Source organism: Dromaius novaehollandiae, chromosome 6 (assembly GCF_036370855.1).
Source record: "Dromaius novaehollandiae isolate bDroNov1 chromosome 6, bDroNov1.hap1, whole genome shotgun sequence".
NCBI classification, from domain to species: domain Eukaryota; kingdom Metazoa; phylum Chordata; class Aves; order Casuariiformes; family Dromaiidae; genus Dromaius; species Dromaius novaehollandiae.
The window spans coordinates 45,080,584-45,095,001 of NC_088103.1; the positions used below are offsets into that span (position 1 = coordinate 45,080,584).

The 14,418-nt window shown below is 39.4% G+C and overlaps 1 protein-coding gene across 1 annotated transcript in view; it reads right to left on the bottom strand.

Annotated features, from left to right (window-relative positions):
• Nucleotides 1–630: 630 nt before the first annotated feature.
• CPXM2 (carboxypeptidase X, M14 family member 2) overlaps nucleotides 631–14,418 on the bottom strand; it is an 83,488-nt gene continuing 69,700 nt past the window's right edge. The window contains exons 11-13 of the mRNA XM_026115895.2: nucleotides 10,049–10,188; nucleotides 8,881–8,980; nucleotides 631–2,345 (exon numbers count right to left, since the gene is read on the bottom strand). Coding sequence (XP_025971680.2) covers nucleotides 2,092–2,345; nucleotides 8,881–8,980; nucleotides 10,049–10,188 — 494 coding nt within the window. The 3' untranslated portion in view covers nucleotides 631–2,091. The remainder of the gene's footprint in view (nucleotides 2,346–8,880; nucleotides 8,981–10,048; nucleotides 10,189–14,418) is intronic.

Here is a 14,418-nt window from a genome sequence, read left to right on the forward strand (position 1 = left end):
ACGGCCCCGATCTGTCGTGGTGATAAGTAAAGCTACACATGCCAATGAATAAGCCAAAGTAATTAAACCTCTGACAAAATAGCAGGAGTACTTGTTTACTGTCATTCCCCCGTATTCCAAAACTATTTCTCATCACTACCTGGGCAAAGAATGACACCACTATTACCTTCTCAGATGCTAAAAAACCTTCTTCATAACTTTGCTGCTATGTTTTCAGTACAAAAATAGATGGCACATAGAATGTTGTAAGGGTGGTGAACAGGGTGAAGTAAGTAAAATATAATTCAAAATACTAATGTAATGATTGGATTATTTGTTTACCTCTATTATTTAATTTAAATGACGCAGGGAGCTGGAGCTCCATAATTTCAGTTATACAAAATTATGTGTGAACCCTGCTACTTTATTTGTGCCCTTGCTGTCAAATGCATTGCTGTTATTTAATGGTGTCTGCAGAACAAGTATAGGCTGGAATTGTCTAAAAATAGAGGAGAAAAGGACTACTTAGTATGCAAGGGTTCATGCTTATATTATTCACTCTGCAAACTTTTGCCTTTTATGTGTTTACAAGATTCTTTGTTGATAAGAAAAAAAGAAATTAAATACAGATGACACATTGTATTTTCACAGTAAGTTTTCTACTTGCAGTTTATTTTTTCCTCAGTTTTGAATGATACTTTGGTGAATGTCTTTTCCAAGAATCATATCAAGTTAGGCAAGAACTGTAATAGCAATCAAAATGTTTTAAACAGAACCGTACTTGCAAATGTATACTGCAGTCTTGCTACCATGCACATTAGAGATGTTTATTTATCCATAGAATTTTGACTGGCTAAAAACGTACAGCTGGACCTTCATTTCGTATAACTTACGGTCATAACATTGAAACCAACAGAAGAAAGTTGATTTTCACCAGCTGATGATCTGACCAGTGTTTACTTAGTTCATTCTCTCCAAAAGTTGATCTGCATCTTTCCTGAACCTCAGTCCTATCCTGCTGTACAAGTTTGTTACATAAAAGCCAAGAAAGCTCAAATCCAGCTCTCAGAGTAGTGAGGCCTGAAAAGCAGCAGCTGTAGTGGCAATATGACAAGACAGGGGAGCAGACCACAGAGAGGACCACAAAATCCCTTACGTGTTGGGGCAGACAGTGGCACAAGGTGTGCAGGAGCACAGAAGGTAGGCCAGAATCAACAAAAAGATGTCAGTGGATCTGTGAACCATGCACATTCCAGTGACCAAACCTCTCATCTCGCACAGATTATATGACTGGCTTTATTCACAAGAAAAACATCATTTCAAGTCCTTCTCCTGGATTACAGAGGAGATGCCATTCCACAGGGCTACAGTGGCCCTTATCCAATGCCCTTTTAGTTAGATGTAGTTCACAGAATAAAAGTATAGTCTTAAAAATCCAGAGAAGAGAACACTCTGGGCACTAAGTTCTGGAATCACAAGATATCCTTAAATACAAACAACCAAACCCAAAAAGCTGAGATGGACTATTTGCTTCAGTTTTTTGTTCTCCAAAGACCACAATGCTTGTCAAAAGGTGGACTTTCAGGGAAAGGGGAATGGAAATTTTGACACAAATTTCAAAACTATTCAAAAGAATTATCCCTTCTCAGCTTTCTTCGCACATGAGAATAAAAAGTAAAGAGCATAAAAACTTTTTTGAATTGCAAGATATATCTGGTTTTTACTTTTGAAACAGTATTTTTCAGCTTTTCATTCAAAATATTTCTCCTTAATAATTTGGGGATTTTTTTGCTTGTTTTTGTTTAAGAAAATAGATTTAGAAAGGATTAAATAACCCACAGGCAAAGTATCTCATTTCGGGTTAACTCAAAACATCTTTCTCCATTCCTCCTGCCTCTTCTCCCAACCTGAGGCTTATTCTGGTTCAACTTGAATTGAATTTTGTTTCTGATTTTTCACCAAACTGAAAAATCTATTCATCCAGCTCTACTAACAGAAAGACCTCGTACAGAAAAATATGTATTAAAAGATTGGCTATGAAACTCTTACTACTACTATAGTCAGGCTGATAGAAGCAGAGCTCGTGAAAGCCTCGTGATATCGGGCAGGAGTCTATCTTTGCTGGCGCCATTGCCTAGCCCTCTGCCTGAGCCGTCGAACTGACAGACTAACTGGCTGCTTCCCAAATTTCCTCATGATTTCCTTGATTCTTGCAAGATTGGTTTTGGAGATTGTGAAGTCGCATTGAGTAGCTCCCATGTCATAGCCAACTTCACAGGTCTTGGTGGCTGCAGTATAGCCCTCTGCCTTCACGCCAACCACATAGTCCCCAGGGTTCAGAAGACGCCAGTAATCCCCATCGCTTCCTGTTAGAAAAATCAGAAGAGACAGTTTTCAGAACAGTGCTTTTGGTGCCTGCAGTGTAAACTGTTACCTAACGTAGTCCTGACCTGGGTAGTTATGTACGTACACGCTGCTCGGCTAGCTCAACAGGACTTCCTACGCTTTCCAGACAACGCAAGCTGGGGTGCCGTGCCAGACTCCACATTCTGCATCCCTTGTGTCCCTCCTTCACCGCAGCCTAGAGATCACCCCATGGGCAACCAGACTTATGGCACCCCTGAGGCAGTCACAGAAACGCAGCAAGCAGGGGGACATAAAAAGTTCAGGATAATCTAGTGAAGCCCACTCTCCAGCCACGGAGGATGGGATGCATCACGGGATGCACGTCAAGCTGTGTGTTACCTCTCTCTCTTCTGAAGCTCTGATAGCTTTCCGGCGGCTGTGAGGAGACTTAAGAGTTGGAAGAGAGCAAAGTCCCAAAGTCTTTGGTTTATAGTGCCCCATTTTTCATTAAAAAAATGGGAAAAGCATTCTCCTCATTCTGTATTTGTTTTTATGACTTAAAAAGGAATGTTCCTGGTTCAAAGGCAAGACATAATGTGGACCGGCACCATGGACCTGTCTGCAAATGTAACTAGCTCTTTCGAAATACAAATGCAGCTCCCACTTGCTAAGGAATGGAAAGAAAAATGCCATCTTGAAAAGCTATTATTACTTTTATTACCTGTCTCACCATTCTGTAACTTTAAATAATAATCCTACTTCCCCCAGATAATTGTCTGGACAGGTAAAATACATATGGGGCAATATGAAGTAGTGGAGCAAAATCGAGCAAAAAATAAACTCTGTATGTGTGTGTGCGCAACCATGGGGAGGAAAAGCAAAAAAGGGTTAAAAGAATGGCCTACAACGATAGTGAAGGACACTGTTCACAGGACACTATTCCCAGGGTAAAGTTGAGGAAAGTGTTGGTGTGTGAGTACAAAAACGCCTACACTCTGATAAGATCACAGCACCGATAACAACCTCGGATCCTCTTAGCAGGAGGGTGGCAACAAGGTTGCCACGTATCACATATACCCTTACTTTTCCTGTTAACCCAGCAGAAAAACATACCATGAATATGTATTTCAAACTTATAGTCAAAATGACCAAAAATGGACAAGGGACTTGAATCTGGCCTAAGATTTCTGTGGGCTGAAGTCAGCAAAGTCCTGAGGCAAGGGGCCACCCTATAACAGTCAGTAATTCGTGAAGGGTATAAAAGATCTGCCCAAAAACTAATTTGTCATTGCCATTCAAGAGGAACCCAGAAACACAGTGAGGACCTGTTTTATGCAAGTGATCCTGGCCAGACCACTTGGACACACATGTTTTGGTGCTTTTGAGTATGCCAGTATGAGTAAACACATAACATCAATGCAAAGATCTTTGTAAGTAAACATCCTCTTCTTCTTCAATAAGATCTTGCAGAGTTTTAATACACTGATTTTCCTACAAACCATAATTCCTCAGGGTACTTAGCCACTTACCTGCCTGCAAATGCGTGAACAGTGCTACTGTAACCAGCTAAACTACTCATGTGCATAAAGCAAAGTGTATTTTAACATCTCATTGAATCACGACTTACTTTCTTCTGTAGATGATGTCAGGTTATACAGATTATTCACATACATTTAGGATGTTTTTAGAATTTAGGATGTTTTTAGAATTCTTCTGTAATATTATTTTAACTAGCAAGTATGTTTAGCTGTGGACAGAGAAAGGTGAGGAAAAACTAATAGGTAAAATTTATTTTATACTCTATCCTGGGGAAACCCTCTGTGTATTGAAAATGCACTTTCCAATATGCAATTCTATATATAAAATGGAAATGCAATATCTCTGGTAGGAAAAGGTGTTTTTTAACAGTAATGGGAACAGACAACCTTACTATTACTAGCTTTGGGTCACTTGCAATGCACTGTGTTGCTAAAACTAGTTTGGATAAAAATATTAAACATGGAAAAGATCACACTAGCCATAACGGAACAGGACTATCTAGCCTCTGCTTAAAGAAATATGATTTTAACTTAGGACTTGGTAAGATAGGCAGCATGTTTTAAAATAGCAAGTATTAGCAAAACAGGAATATCAACGATAGCCTGATATTGCAGTTTCTGACTGCAAGTGCGAAATCACAGAATCACAGAATGGTTGAGGTTGGAGGGAACCTCTTGAGCTCCTCTAGTCCAACTTCCTGCTCAAGAGAGTGTCACCTAGAGCAGGTTGCCCAGGACCGAGCAAGTTGTCTGCAAGAAGCACACCTGGCCAAGCTAATTCTTGCACAGTAGACTGCTTGGGTTTTCCTTTCATCTAGTTTGATGTTACTTGAGGTGATGGTAATGGTCCAGATTTTCTGTTTCTCAGTTCTCAGGCTTTTTTAGGAAGGAGTCCCATCCAGCTTAAAAACGGCTTTCTGAGGAGCTATTTAGTTCTTTGCCCTTACTATTGGGTCCATCAGGGACCTTAGCCAAAAGACAGAACTTCAAGCTGCCCGAGTTTCTTGAACTTAGCCCTAGGAGTTCATTCTTAGCTCTGAAAGTTCATGCTCTGGCTGTGCCTGTGTTTTATATGTGGCCACCTCAGGAGAGGACTTAGAGCCAAAGCAGCTTTCATTCCATAATCCCTGTCAGGTGCTTGGAGCCAGCTCAGAGGCCACCTTGTCGGTATGCCCCAGGGCTGGGCAGCCTCAGCTACGGCTGCTGCATTAGCACGATGGCCAGGGCCAGTGGGGTCAGCTGCGCGGGACTGCCAACACCGCACAGTCACGCTTCTCCGCTGAAACAGCACCTCGTTACCTTCACACAAGGGAAAAAAGGAGGGAAGTCTGGTTCACAAATATTTTTCCAAGACCAGGGTCTCCTGGGACACTGCAGGGCTGGCAAAGGCTGTGCATTGCCCAGTACGTGGCTATGAACACGGCTGTGGCTCAGAGGCTTCCTCTAGCCCCGGGGTCCAAAACTGACCCACATTTTTCTGACACATATTTAACAGGCAGCTCATCACAACTCTGCACAACACCATAAAAAATCTACACATTCAGGCACTGCCAGGAAACTAGAACAGAGCTAGATATTAAATTCTTAGCAGGATGCACTTTGTTTACCTTCTTTCGGTTTACACATAACTAGACATCAGTCCCTCTGTCAGCTGTCATTACCAAGCATTTAATACCAGACTAAAAGGGTTTTTTTGAAAATCATGTTAAATGGAGTAGGTAAAAAAATTCAGAGCAGATGGCAAGAGAAACAAAATTAAAGATACAGATGAATTCAGTAAATCATATGTTTACAAAAACAATAGGCTCCAGTTGGAGCAGGCTGGAGGCAGACAACATCTATCTCCACCTATTGGGTCTGGAAAAGAATTGCCATGTCCACTCAGATAAAATGACAATGTATAATAATAAAAAGATAGTATTATTATAAATTAAATACAAGTGTCAGTACACTCCATAAAACACTTCAATTAAGAGGAATGCTCCCTTAGCCTGATAGGCTAGATCCTAAGTTAGAATGAAGAGACATATTTAAGCTTAAACAAACCAACTGTCGTGAATTTAAATACAAAAAAAAAATCTGTCTTAATGTCCTATTACCTGCAAAAAGCTCTCCAGGAAAGTTTGCCATAGTGCTGCATGCCAAATGTATGTAAGAACATTTACTTAAATTTTCTCTACAGAACAAGCAGCTAGCAATAAGACCAAATAGTTATAACATTAGAAATCTGTTTAGGCGAGACTAATGTTATGAAATGTTTTTACATGCTACTGAGCTACAGCACTGCAAAAATGAGCAGCTGCTAGATGGCAAATATTACCCTCTGCCAAGGATTCAAATAGCTTGCATGAAAAGAAACTGTGCTCACAAAGATGCCACTAGAGCTCAGTCTCCCTGGTAAATCTGAGGATGGCACCCCATCTTGCTCAAGGCTTTCCCGAGCTCAAGATTATGGTGCGCCTCTGCACAAAACTCTGGCATAAACGTGCTGTCTCAGGAACAAAGAGGGGACCTATTTGATATAGGGAGGCCGTCATACCAACAGCCTCAATCAGGAATATTTACTAACTCCTTTCCGTCTCGGTAATGGAAAGTCCACCGACCACTGCTAGGGGGAGCGAGAAGGCAACCCAGATAACTGTCTTTGCAAAATGTGAAAAATGGGTGTCCAGGTGCATTTGTTCATCCAATTGATTAACTTTTTTCCAAAGGTTATCTTACAGAATATAGTTCACATCTAACCATAATACCATGTAATCACTCTAACTAAATCAATAGTTACATCTGCATCAAGAGAAAATGGAATAATCTTCCACAGAGCCCTTACTCTCAACAGAATCAATGATTTCAATTAGCCTATTAATATTATCAGCTTAGCGTCAAGAGTCTCCTATTCCCATAAGAAATATTGTAGTACTTCCAAGAGAAAGTAACGAAAGCACCTCTTTTGTGCACAGACAGAAGCAGAAAAATTTCCAGAAAGAAATAAATGTTAGAAGAAGGCTTTTATAAACAATTTTTGTCTGCTTTACAGGGTAGTTGACCACATTAACCACTGACCATAAAGAAACAGTAGTTATCTTATAGACCAACTCACTTTAAACAAAAGGTGTAGGAATAAAGATAATGGTGATAATTCTTATCCCACTTAAACTATTTTTTATCGGGGAACTCAGATGGTTTTATATGGCTGCATTTTTTATTTTAGAAGGTATAAATGAAAGGAGAATGCTGACAATTTGCCTTCCTCCTGTGGAGTTATATACACCATTTCAGCTTTTTGGCTCCAACATAAATTTTCCGATCTGAAAGACTAACGACATATAGGTCGTTATCTATATAAAACAAGATAAAACTTTTACGTTCCCATCTATAAAGTGATTCCCAAGCATAGTTTCAGCCTTAGCATTTCTTATTTAAAGAAACAAACAAAAAACAGGTGCTTTTATTTTTACTAACAATTGCAGATGGCCTTGAGCCATGAAAGCTCAGTTCTAAATCTAGATTTGAATAATTCCAAGTTTCCTGAGTGTTACAAGGTGGATTCTAGGATTTTGAACAGTCAGTTATTATATGTGCCACCAGGACCCCTTTCCATATGCATGTAAATGTGCTGTCATTTAAAGAGATTTTTCTTTCATGTGGCAATCCTGTATAATGAGAGTTGGGGATTAATCACCTAATGCATTTATTTGGTCTCAACCAGAGTAATACAGTAATTCCGTCACCAGAGTAATACAACCTACAGTTTATGGCAGCCTTCCAAAATAGGGAAAAACGACTGATTACTTTTATTCCTGTTATCTTTTCCCAGTGGTCATCATTTCGAAATGTTTAAGGAAGAATCATTATTGCCTTGTTAAGTATCTGTCATTCAATGTTTTCTTTTACAATAGACACAGTAGCACTGAAATAAAATTAATTGTAAACTAAGTTAGATATTTCAAGATTTATTATCAGCTCAAATAATCAACTGTAGCAAACATTAATGGTTTGGAAGTCTCTTATCTAAAGATCTATGCTATTCCATAAATCAAAATCAGCTAAGATGTTAAAGCATGCCCTACTGTACCTCCCCTGCTATGCAGCTAATGAAAGACCCAGAATGCAAGCTAGGGTATAAACAAACATAAAATCGGTGTCCTTGTTTCTAATATTAAACCAACCCTGGCATATACAGCAATATGATTTGCTTGATTATTTGCCATGCTGCTACCTTTCCATAAACATCCAACAGACATCTTATTATCTTCGTGCCACCTTGACTTTGAGTGTCAGGCAGTTACATGACACTCGTCGTTATAGCCCATTTGCTGTTTCCCAAGTGACAGCACTCACAAGCACATGATGACTGTGTGTGTCTCAAGTTCATACAGTACCTACACAAACCCGATGGGTGCTGGCCGATACCCAGGCCTCCACGCACAACAGTTACACTGGTACTACTATTAATCTTACAGTTACTAGTACCTATTCAAAACAGTACTTTAAACTCGGCACTAAAGTGCCATAACTACATTCCAGGCCTTTAAATAGGCCTGGAGTTTACACTGAATATACTTTATCCATATCTAGGTAGAGATCAAGACTGTACAAACATGATAAATATCCATTCGTGCATTTTTTAAAACTATAAGTATTGAAAAGTAATTCTCTGGGCTGAAAACTTTCATAACATTGTGATGCTTTGCAGAAGACTCGTAAGAGTGTTAAACTCCCCCTTTCCTGTAACAGCTGTTCCTCTTCTGGACAAATCTCTAAATCGAATCTCTAACACATTCAAATTCCGCTAACTGTTAACAGCCACAGAAGCACTCTTCATATGGCAAGGTATTGCTCCGGTTTTGTTAATCATGTGCCATTCCTTCTGTAATGTGTTCTTTGGATTGTATACCGCCTGCTGACTTTTCCTTAGAGAAGACTTTAAAGTTGCAATGTAGTTCTCTTTTTTCTTGAAAAAAAAAAAAAGAAAAAGAAAAGTAAATCTGCTCATTTGCAGTGACATTTTATTTTTTACCTGTGCGAATATCATGGTTAACACCTTCTACTGAAATAATGGCATTTGGAATTCCCTTTCCATGTACATCTTTTACGATGCCTTTGATGCCCCGGTGGACCTATTGAAAGAATAAACAAACATTTTACAACAATAACCAGTAATATCATTAGTAGGATACAGCAAATCATTAATTCTGTGTGGGAATTAAGCTAATTCTACTCCTACTTCATGGTTCATACAATTTTGAAACATGAACATACTCTTAACCTCCTAGGCATTAGCTAGGTTTGCATTAGCTTACAAATTCTTTTAGGATTCCCAGAACATCAAGTTCAAAAGACAGACAGAGAAAACAAATGGATAAAGCAGCAGATATAAGGGTTTTTCAGTTAGTCATTTCCAGAAAGCTCGGCATGCATGTAAAATTTTAACAAGCTTCATTATTTTGTCCTCTTACGATAAAACAGTCTGATAGAATTGATATGCCGTTATTTCTTATAGGTAAGGCTTCTACCACAAATACCAAAAATCACGTAATTTCTATTATTTAAACCACAAATCATAGTGAAACCTCTCTTTGTAAAGCTTTTCAAGCTGAAGGGAACGTTAGCCCTGTGAAACCACAAGGATTATAGGGCAGACTTTGCACCATAGAGACCATTTCTGATTTTCATATAAGTGATGATAGCAGTTGAAATCTTTGCAAAAAGCAGCCTAGCTTCTAATCCATATGGATACATTGTAGAAAATGAAGCATAAAAGCTATGCTTGGCTTTTAGAAGCCATCAAGGCTGTTTTCACAGAAATTTCTACCAGACCAAAGGAAGAAAAATAATTACAGTCATGAAAGAAATATATCAGAAACCCTTAGACTGCTTTGAAAACCTCAGTGACAGTGTTTGTACAGCATGAAAGGCACAGGCTAAATCTTCTCTAAGACAATAAGGGGCGACTCGGCTACGTGATGCTAAACTCATTTCTGCCCTGCGGAAACAGCCTGCAGGACGTCAGCAGTGTCTAGGGGATGCCTCCGCAAGCAGCGCGGCTCCTCCAGGTTAGAGCCCTACCAAAAGCAAAACAGGGATGGTCACAGCAAACTCAGGGAAAGCCAGAGCTGCTGCTTCAACTCCATCACAATCGGAAAGGATTCAGTAAGTTATTCAGAAGCTATTCCTCTGTCGCATACCTGTTCCATAAAGACTATCAGAGATTCACGGTTGTTTTCCCATTCTTCAGGTAACTCACTCTCGTGGGGATACTTGTCACAGCCTACGTAGATGGAGAGCTCAAAGCAGTTTGTGTGCAGGTAGCTAAAGTCGTTTATGCCTGCCAACAGGGGAAGAAATGAAACAATTATATGTCCTTGTTTAATCTATTGATCAGATCATTTCATGCAAAGTAAATAACAGAAATTGAATATTTATCTAGCTGACTCAGTCTGCAGATCTAATGGGGAAACACTTTTTAAAGAATGCCACGTCTCCTGTAACAAAACACCGTGAGTAACATCAGAGCCATGCATTTAACAAAACAAGAGTTTTTAAAGACCGAGTCCTGCCAATGCTTTTAAAACAGAGCACACAAGACTGCAGTGTGACAGCACTGGCCGCTATGTCACCTTTCCAGTAGTCGCTCCAGCATCACATCTCCGATTTCCTTCCGTGCAAAAGCAGTGCCATTCTGCCACCACAAAATTTAAAGGAATTAGAGCTCTGGCAGAAAAAAAGAAAAAAAAGCTCATTCTGGATGAGTCTCTGTGATATTGATGGGAAATACAGAGGCACGTCAGGATGACATTAGGTAAGAAGGTCTCTCCTCACAGCGAAAAGCTTATGCTTCGCCTTTAAAGGAAGTGCTGAGCCTTGTTAAGCCTGGACACATTCCCAGGGAGCAGCTATTCCCGTGGAGGTCCAGCTTTCGCTTCCAGCTGACCTGAGGACTCTGCTGCAGCGTCGGGCACAGCAAGGCCGGCGGGTGCTGCCGGTGGGCGGAAAGGCTCCACACCGCAGCCCCAGGCAGGCAGCAGCCACGAGACAGAGGTGCTTTGGCACGCGACGTCTCGTCTCCCCAGCGGAGACTACTGACGGGAGGAAATAACGCTAGCACCCACACGGCAGATTGACTGCCAATTCAGTCGTAAGTGCAGTTCAAGGTCCAGCTTCCAAATTCTACTCTTATTTTTACTGGAATAACGCTGGCTTCACTGGTACTGCAGTTTATGCCCACACAACTCTAAGGCAGAATTCTTCCTTTGCATTAACAGCTAAAGAGGCAATGACTGAACTCCCTTCGCTTTTTCTGCATATAGCTCTGCACATTCTCAGTTTCACAGAAACAAACTACTGACCTGGCTTCCAACTGAGAGAAGGAAACCTCAGCACATTTTCCTAGAGCAGTACCCTTATTATGCCTGCCCTGGGTAGAAAGGGGATGGTGCACGGTAGCTTGCATGGGTGTAGAGCAATCCCAACACGAAATGCCAGGGTGCAAAGTAACGTGCACACAGTGATTGCTGCGTAAAAAGAGTTATCAGAACAGCTGACGGAATAAATAGTTTTCTCAGTCCAAATTATTTTTCCATTCCAGTAATAAAAGTGATAGGAGATGCAGAAAAATCAAGATAGTAAAAATTCTTGTAAGCGTATGGTGTCTGTCAGTTTGTAAGCAGTGAAAGGACCTATTCTGTTTCTCCCTATTACAGCTTTGCAGAAGATTGGAATCAACACTATTGTTCTATTTTAGGGATTTCTGTTAGAAATACGCTGTAATCAAAAAATAGGAGCTTCAATGCCTCTGACCTTTGATGAACTGCAGTTTAAGTCTACATTACAGAGATAGCTGTGTTCTTTACAAAGTCCAGGCCCTGACACTTCTGAGCACTAGGGAAGATTGTATTTAGATACAGATCTGTGAAACATTTCTATTTTTCATGTTTCTCTCCTGATTCTCAAAACTATTTTCCTTTGGGGAACTCCATTTATCAGTTCTCCACAACCACACAGATAACATGATTTAGCAGATGAATGCTGGAGGAATAAATGATAGGAGTTTCTTTCTTATCATCCACCTACACTTATAATAAAAAAATAAACTTGAAAAATTGCTTATTAATAATCATTAATTATTGCATTTTACAATGGCAAAATTAGCAGGAAATGCATCCACTAAGTATTTCTGATTGAAAGGAGTTAAAAAAAAAATCTAGCCCTGTCCAATTACCATACAGCAGTAGTTGAGGATTTAATGAGCCCTCAGTGCCTTCTGGATGCAGAGCAGGAGGATTATATAATACAGATGTTCAGCTTTTCACATTTGTTGATGGGAAAAGACTAAAATATCAGACTATGGCATATGCTGCTCTGCATAAATGTGCTTCCCTTTCATTTGAGAAACAGTCACAAACATTTTCCCCTCACATACTGTATTGCATCCTGATTAATCTATTGTGAAATGTTTTGTGATATGCAGTAATTGCTCCATTTTAATACATGCATTTAAGAAAATGGTTTAACGTTGCCAAGAGCAACTCTCTCCATAGTGTCTGAACAGGCAAATCCAGCCTTGAAAACACTGGGAATAAAAAGAAAAAATTCATAGATTGTTTGCCTGTGTGCAGTTCACGCAGTGCAGCAATGTTATATTTAAAATTAATGCAGAATTTGCACTCACTGCAGTCCAGAATATGTGCAGGGAACAGTACGGCTGGATTTCAAAGGGATACAGAGGTGTTTGATATCTGTGAAAGATATCTGTGGAGCACATACTTCTCCAGGAACACTCCGGTGCTGAAAAGGGATCAAAACACTCCCTTATAAATATTCTCAAGCATGAGCAGTGCAAGGTTTATACAGATTATCACTGCAAGGAAATGCAGCAAGTGGGTGAGGATAGAGAAGATGGACAACTTCAAGCTTTTCTTTGTCGAGCGGGTACCCAAACTGAGGGAAAGCTTTCTACAAACAATATATTGGTATCACCTTGAGAGCAGACATTAAGCAGCTGTTAGGAGAAAAAAGACTCTTACATATCAAGCTAAAGGTTAAATAAACAGAAAAGAAAAAGATTAATGACCTATATAATTAGATAGAAATAGTTAAGGCTTTATAGAGGGAAAGCAATAGAAGTAATATCAGAGCAATTCTTTGTCAACAAATCTGAAGATACTGCGATCATGTTTTGACAACCCTTTACAATGTAATGTGCCAATGGTTAACTTGCTATCAGTTGTTAAAAAAATTACGTATTTTTATATATGCATATATACATATATATATATATATTTTTTTCTCCTTACCACACAAATCATTCCCTTCCATTTCTCTATGTAGATGAGCAGGGGTTTCTTGTTTTCCAAGAAACCATACCCAAGCTCTCCTTGTTTTCACTGTTACAGACACTCTAGTACAACATTTCTGACATGATCTGAAACCCATTAAAATTGTAAGAAAATTCCCAGCAATTTTAATGACTTTTGGTACAAATTGTGCCTCTCACAGAGGAAATAAATACCAAACACACAGAAAGCACAGGTTAAAAAAAGGTGTGATTTCACAGAAGTCAGAGGAGAATGTCCTGGTGAGGGGCCTGGAAGGATTTGTCTGAAACCATCCTGCAGGTCTGAAACCATATCCTTTCAGGTTTAGTACAGAATCCAAGATGTAAAGAATGAAGGTAAAAACAGTATTCTAGTGATTCTCAAAGACAATTTTGGTAGTTTTATTATAATGGCAGAAAGCAGGATGTAAAATGTAATGAGAAACATCACAAAGCAATAAAACAAATCAGATGAACCAAATCCAATATATAACTGTTACTAAGAAACCAAGTTACTACTCAGCGTCTATATTGTAGAGCATTACTTAATGTAACTTAATGTGTATCTGTTAGTGACATGGCCAGTGTCATCTTTTTTGGATTGATTCATAATCATGTTTCTATAGCACTTAGGAAAACTAAACTCATAAATTAAATAATTAAGCAGTCAAGTTGGCATTCTGAGTTTTTCAGAACTTGCAGAATGCATAGAAATGTATTGTCAGGCATTGGCTTGTGATCCAAGCTGTTCAGTTTTGTTTCCCTTGGATTAAACCCAGCACTTTTTTAACCTAGTGAAAAAATATTTGAAAAGAAAATTTAATTCCTGGCTCTAGCCTTTAAAAGCTGGCCATCATTTACTTTACACAGGCCAATGTAAAAGCTGTGTCCAAAACTTGGAAATGTTTATGCAGTGAAATGACCTGCAAATTACAAACGAGAGCTAGCTCTAATAAAAAATTGGTCTGCACAGTCACTTACTTGCATCTATTTACCATGACTGCTGCAGTTGTTCCTATCGTCACTCAGCCGATGGCAGACACACAGCTCGTTTCTTCATTTCACAGAATATGCTGTCTAACTGATGAACTTACAAGAAACAGCTTTTGGGAACTATGATGAATCAGCCGAGTCCCCATTCCAAGTCTGCTTAATTGCTTAAGTATAGGCACATAGAGATGATGGGGCCTATTGCTGATGAAAGTGTGCTTCTAATTGGGCTTCCCTGGAAACTGATGCTCC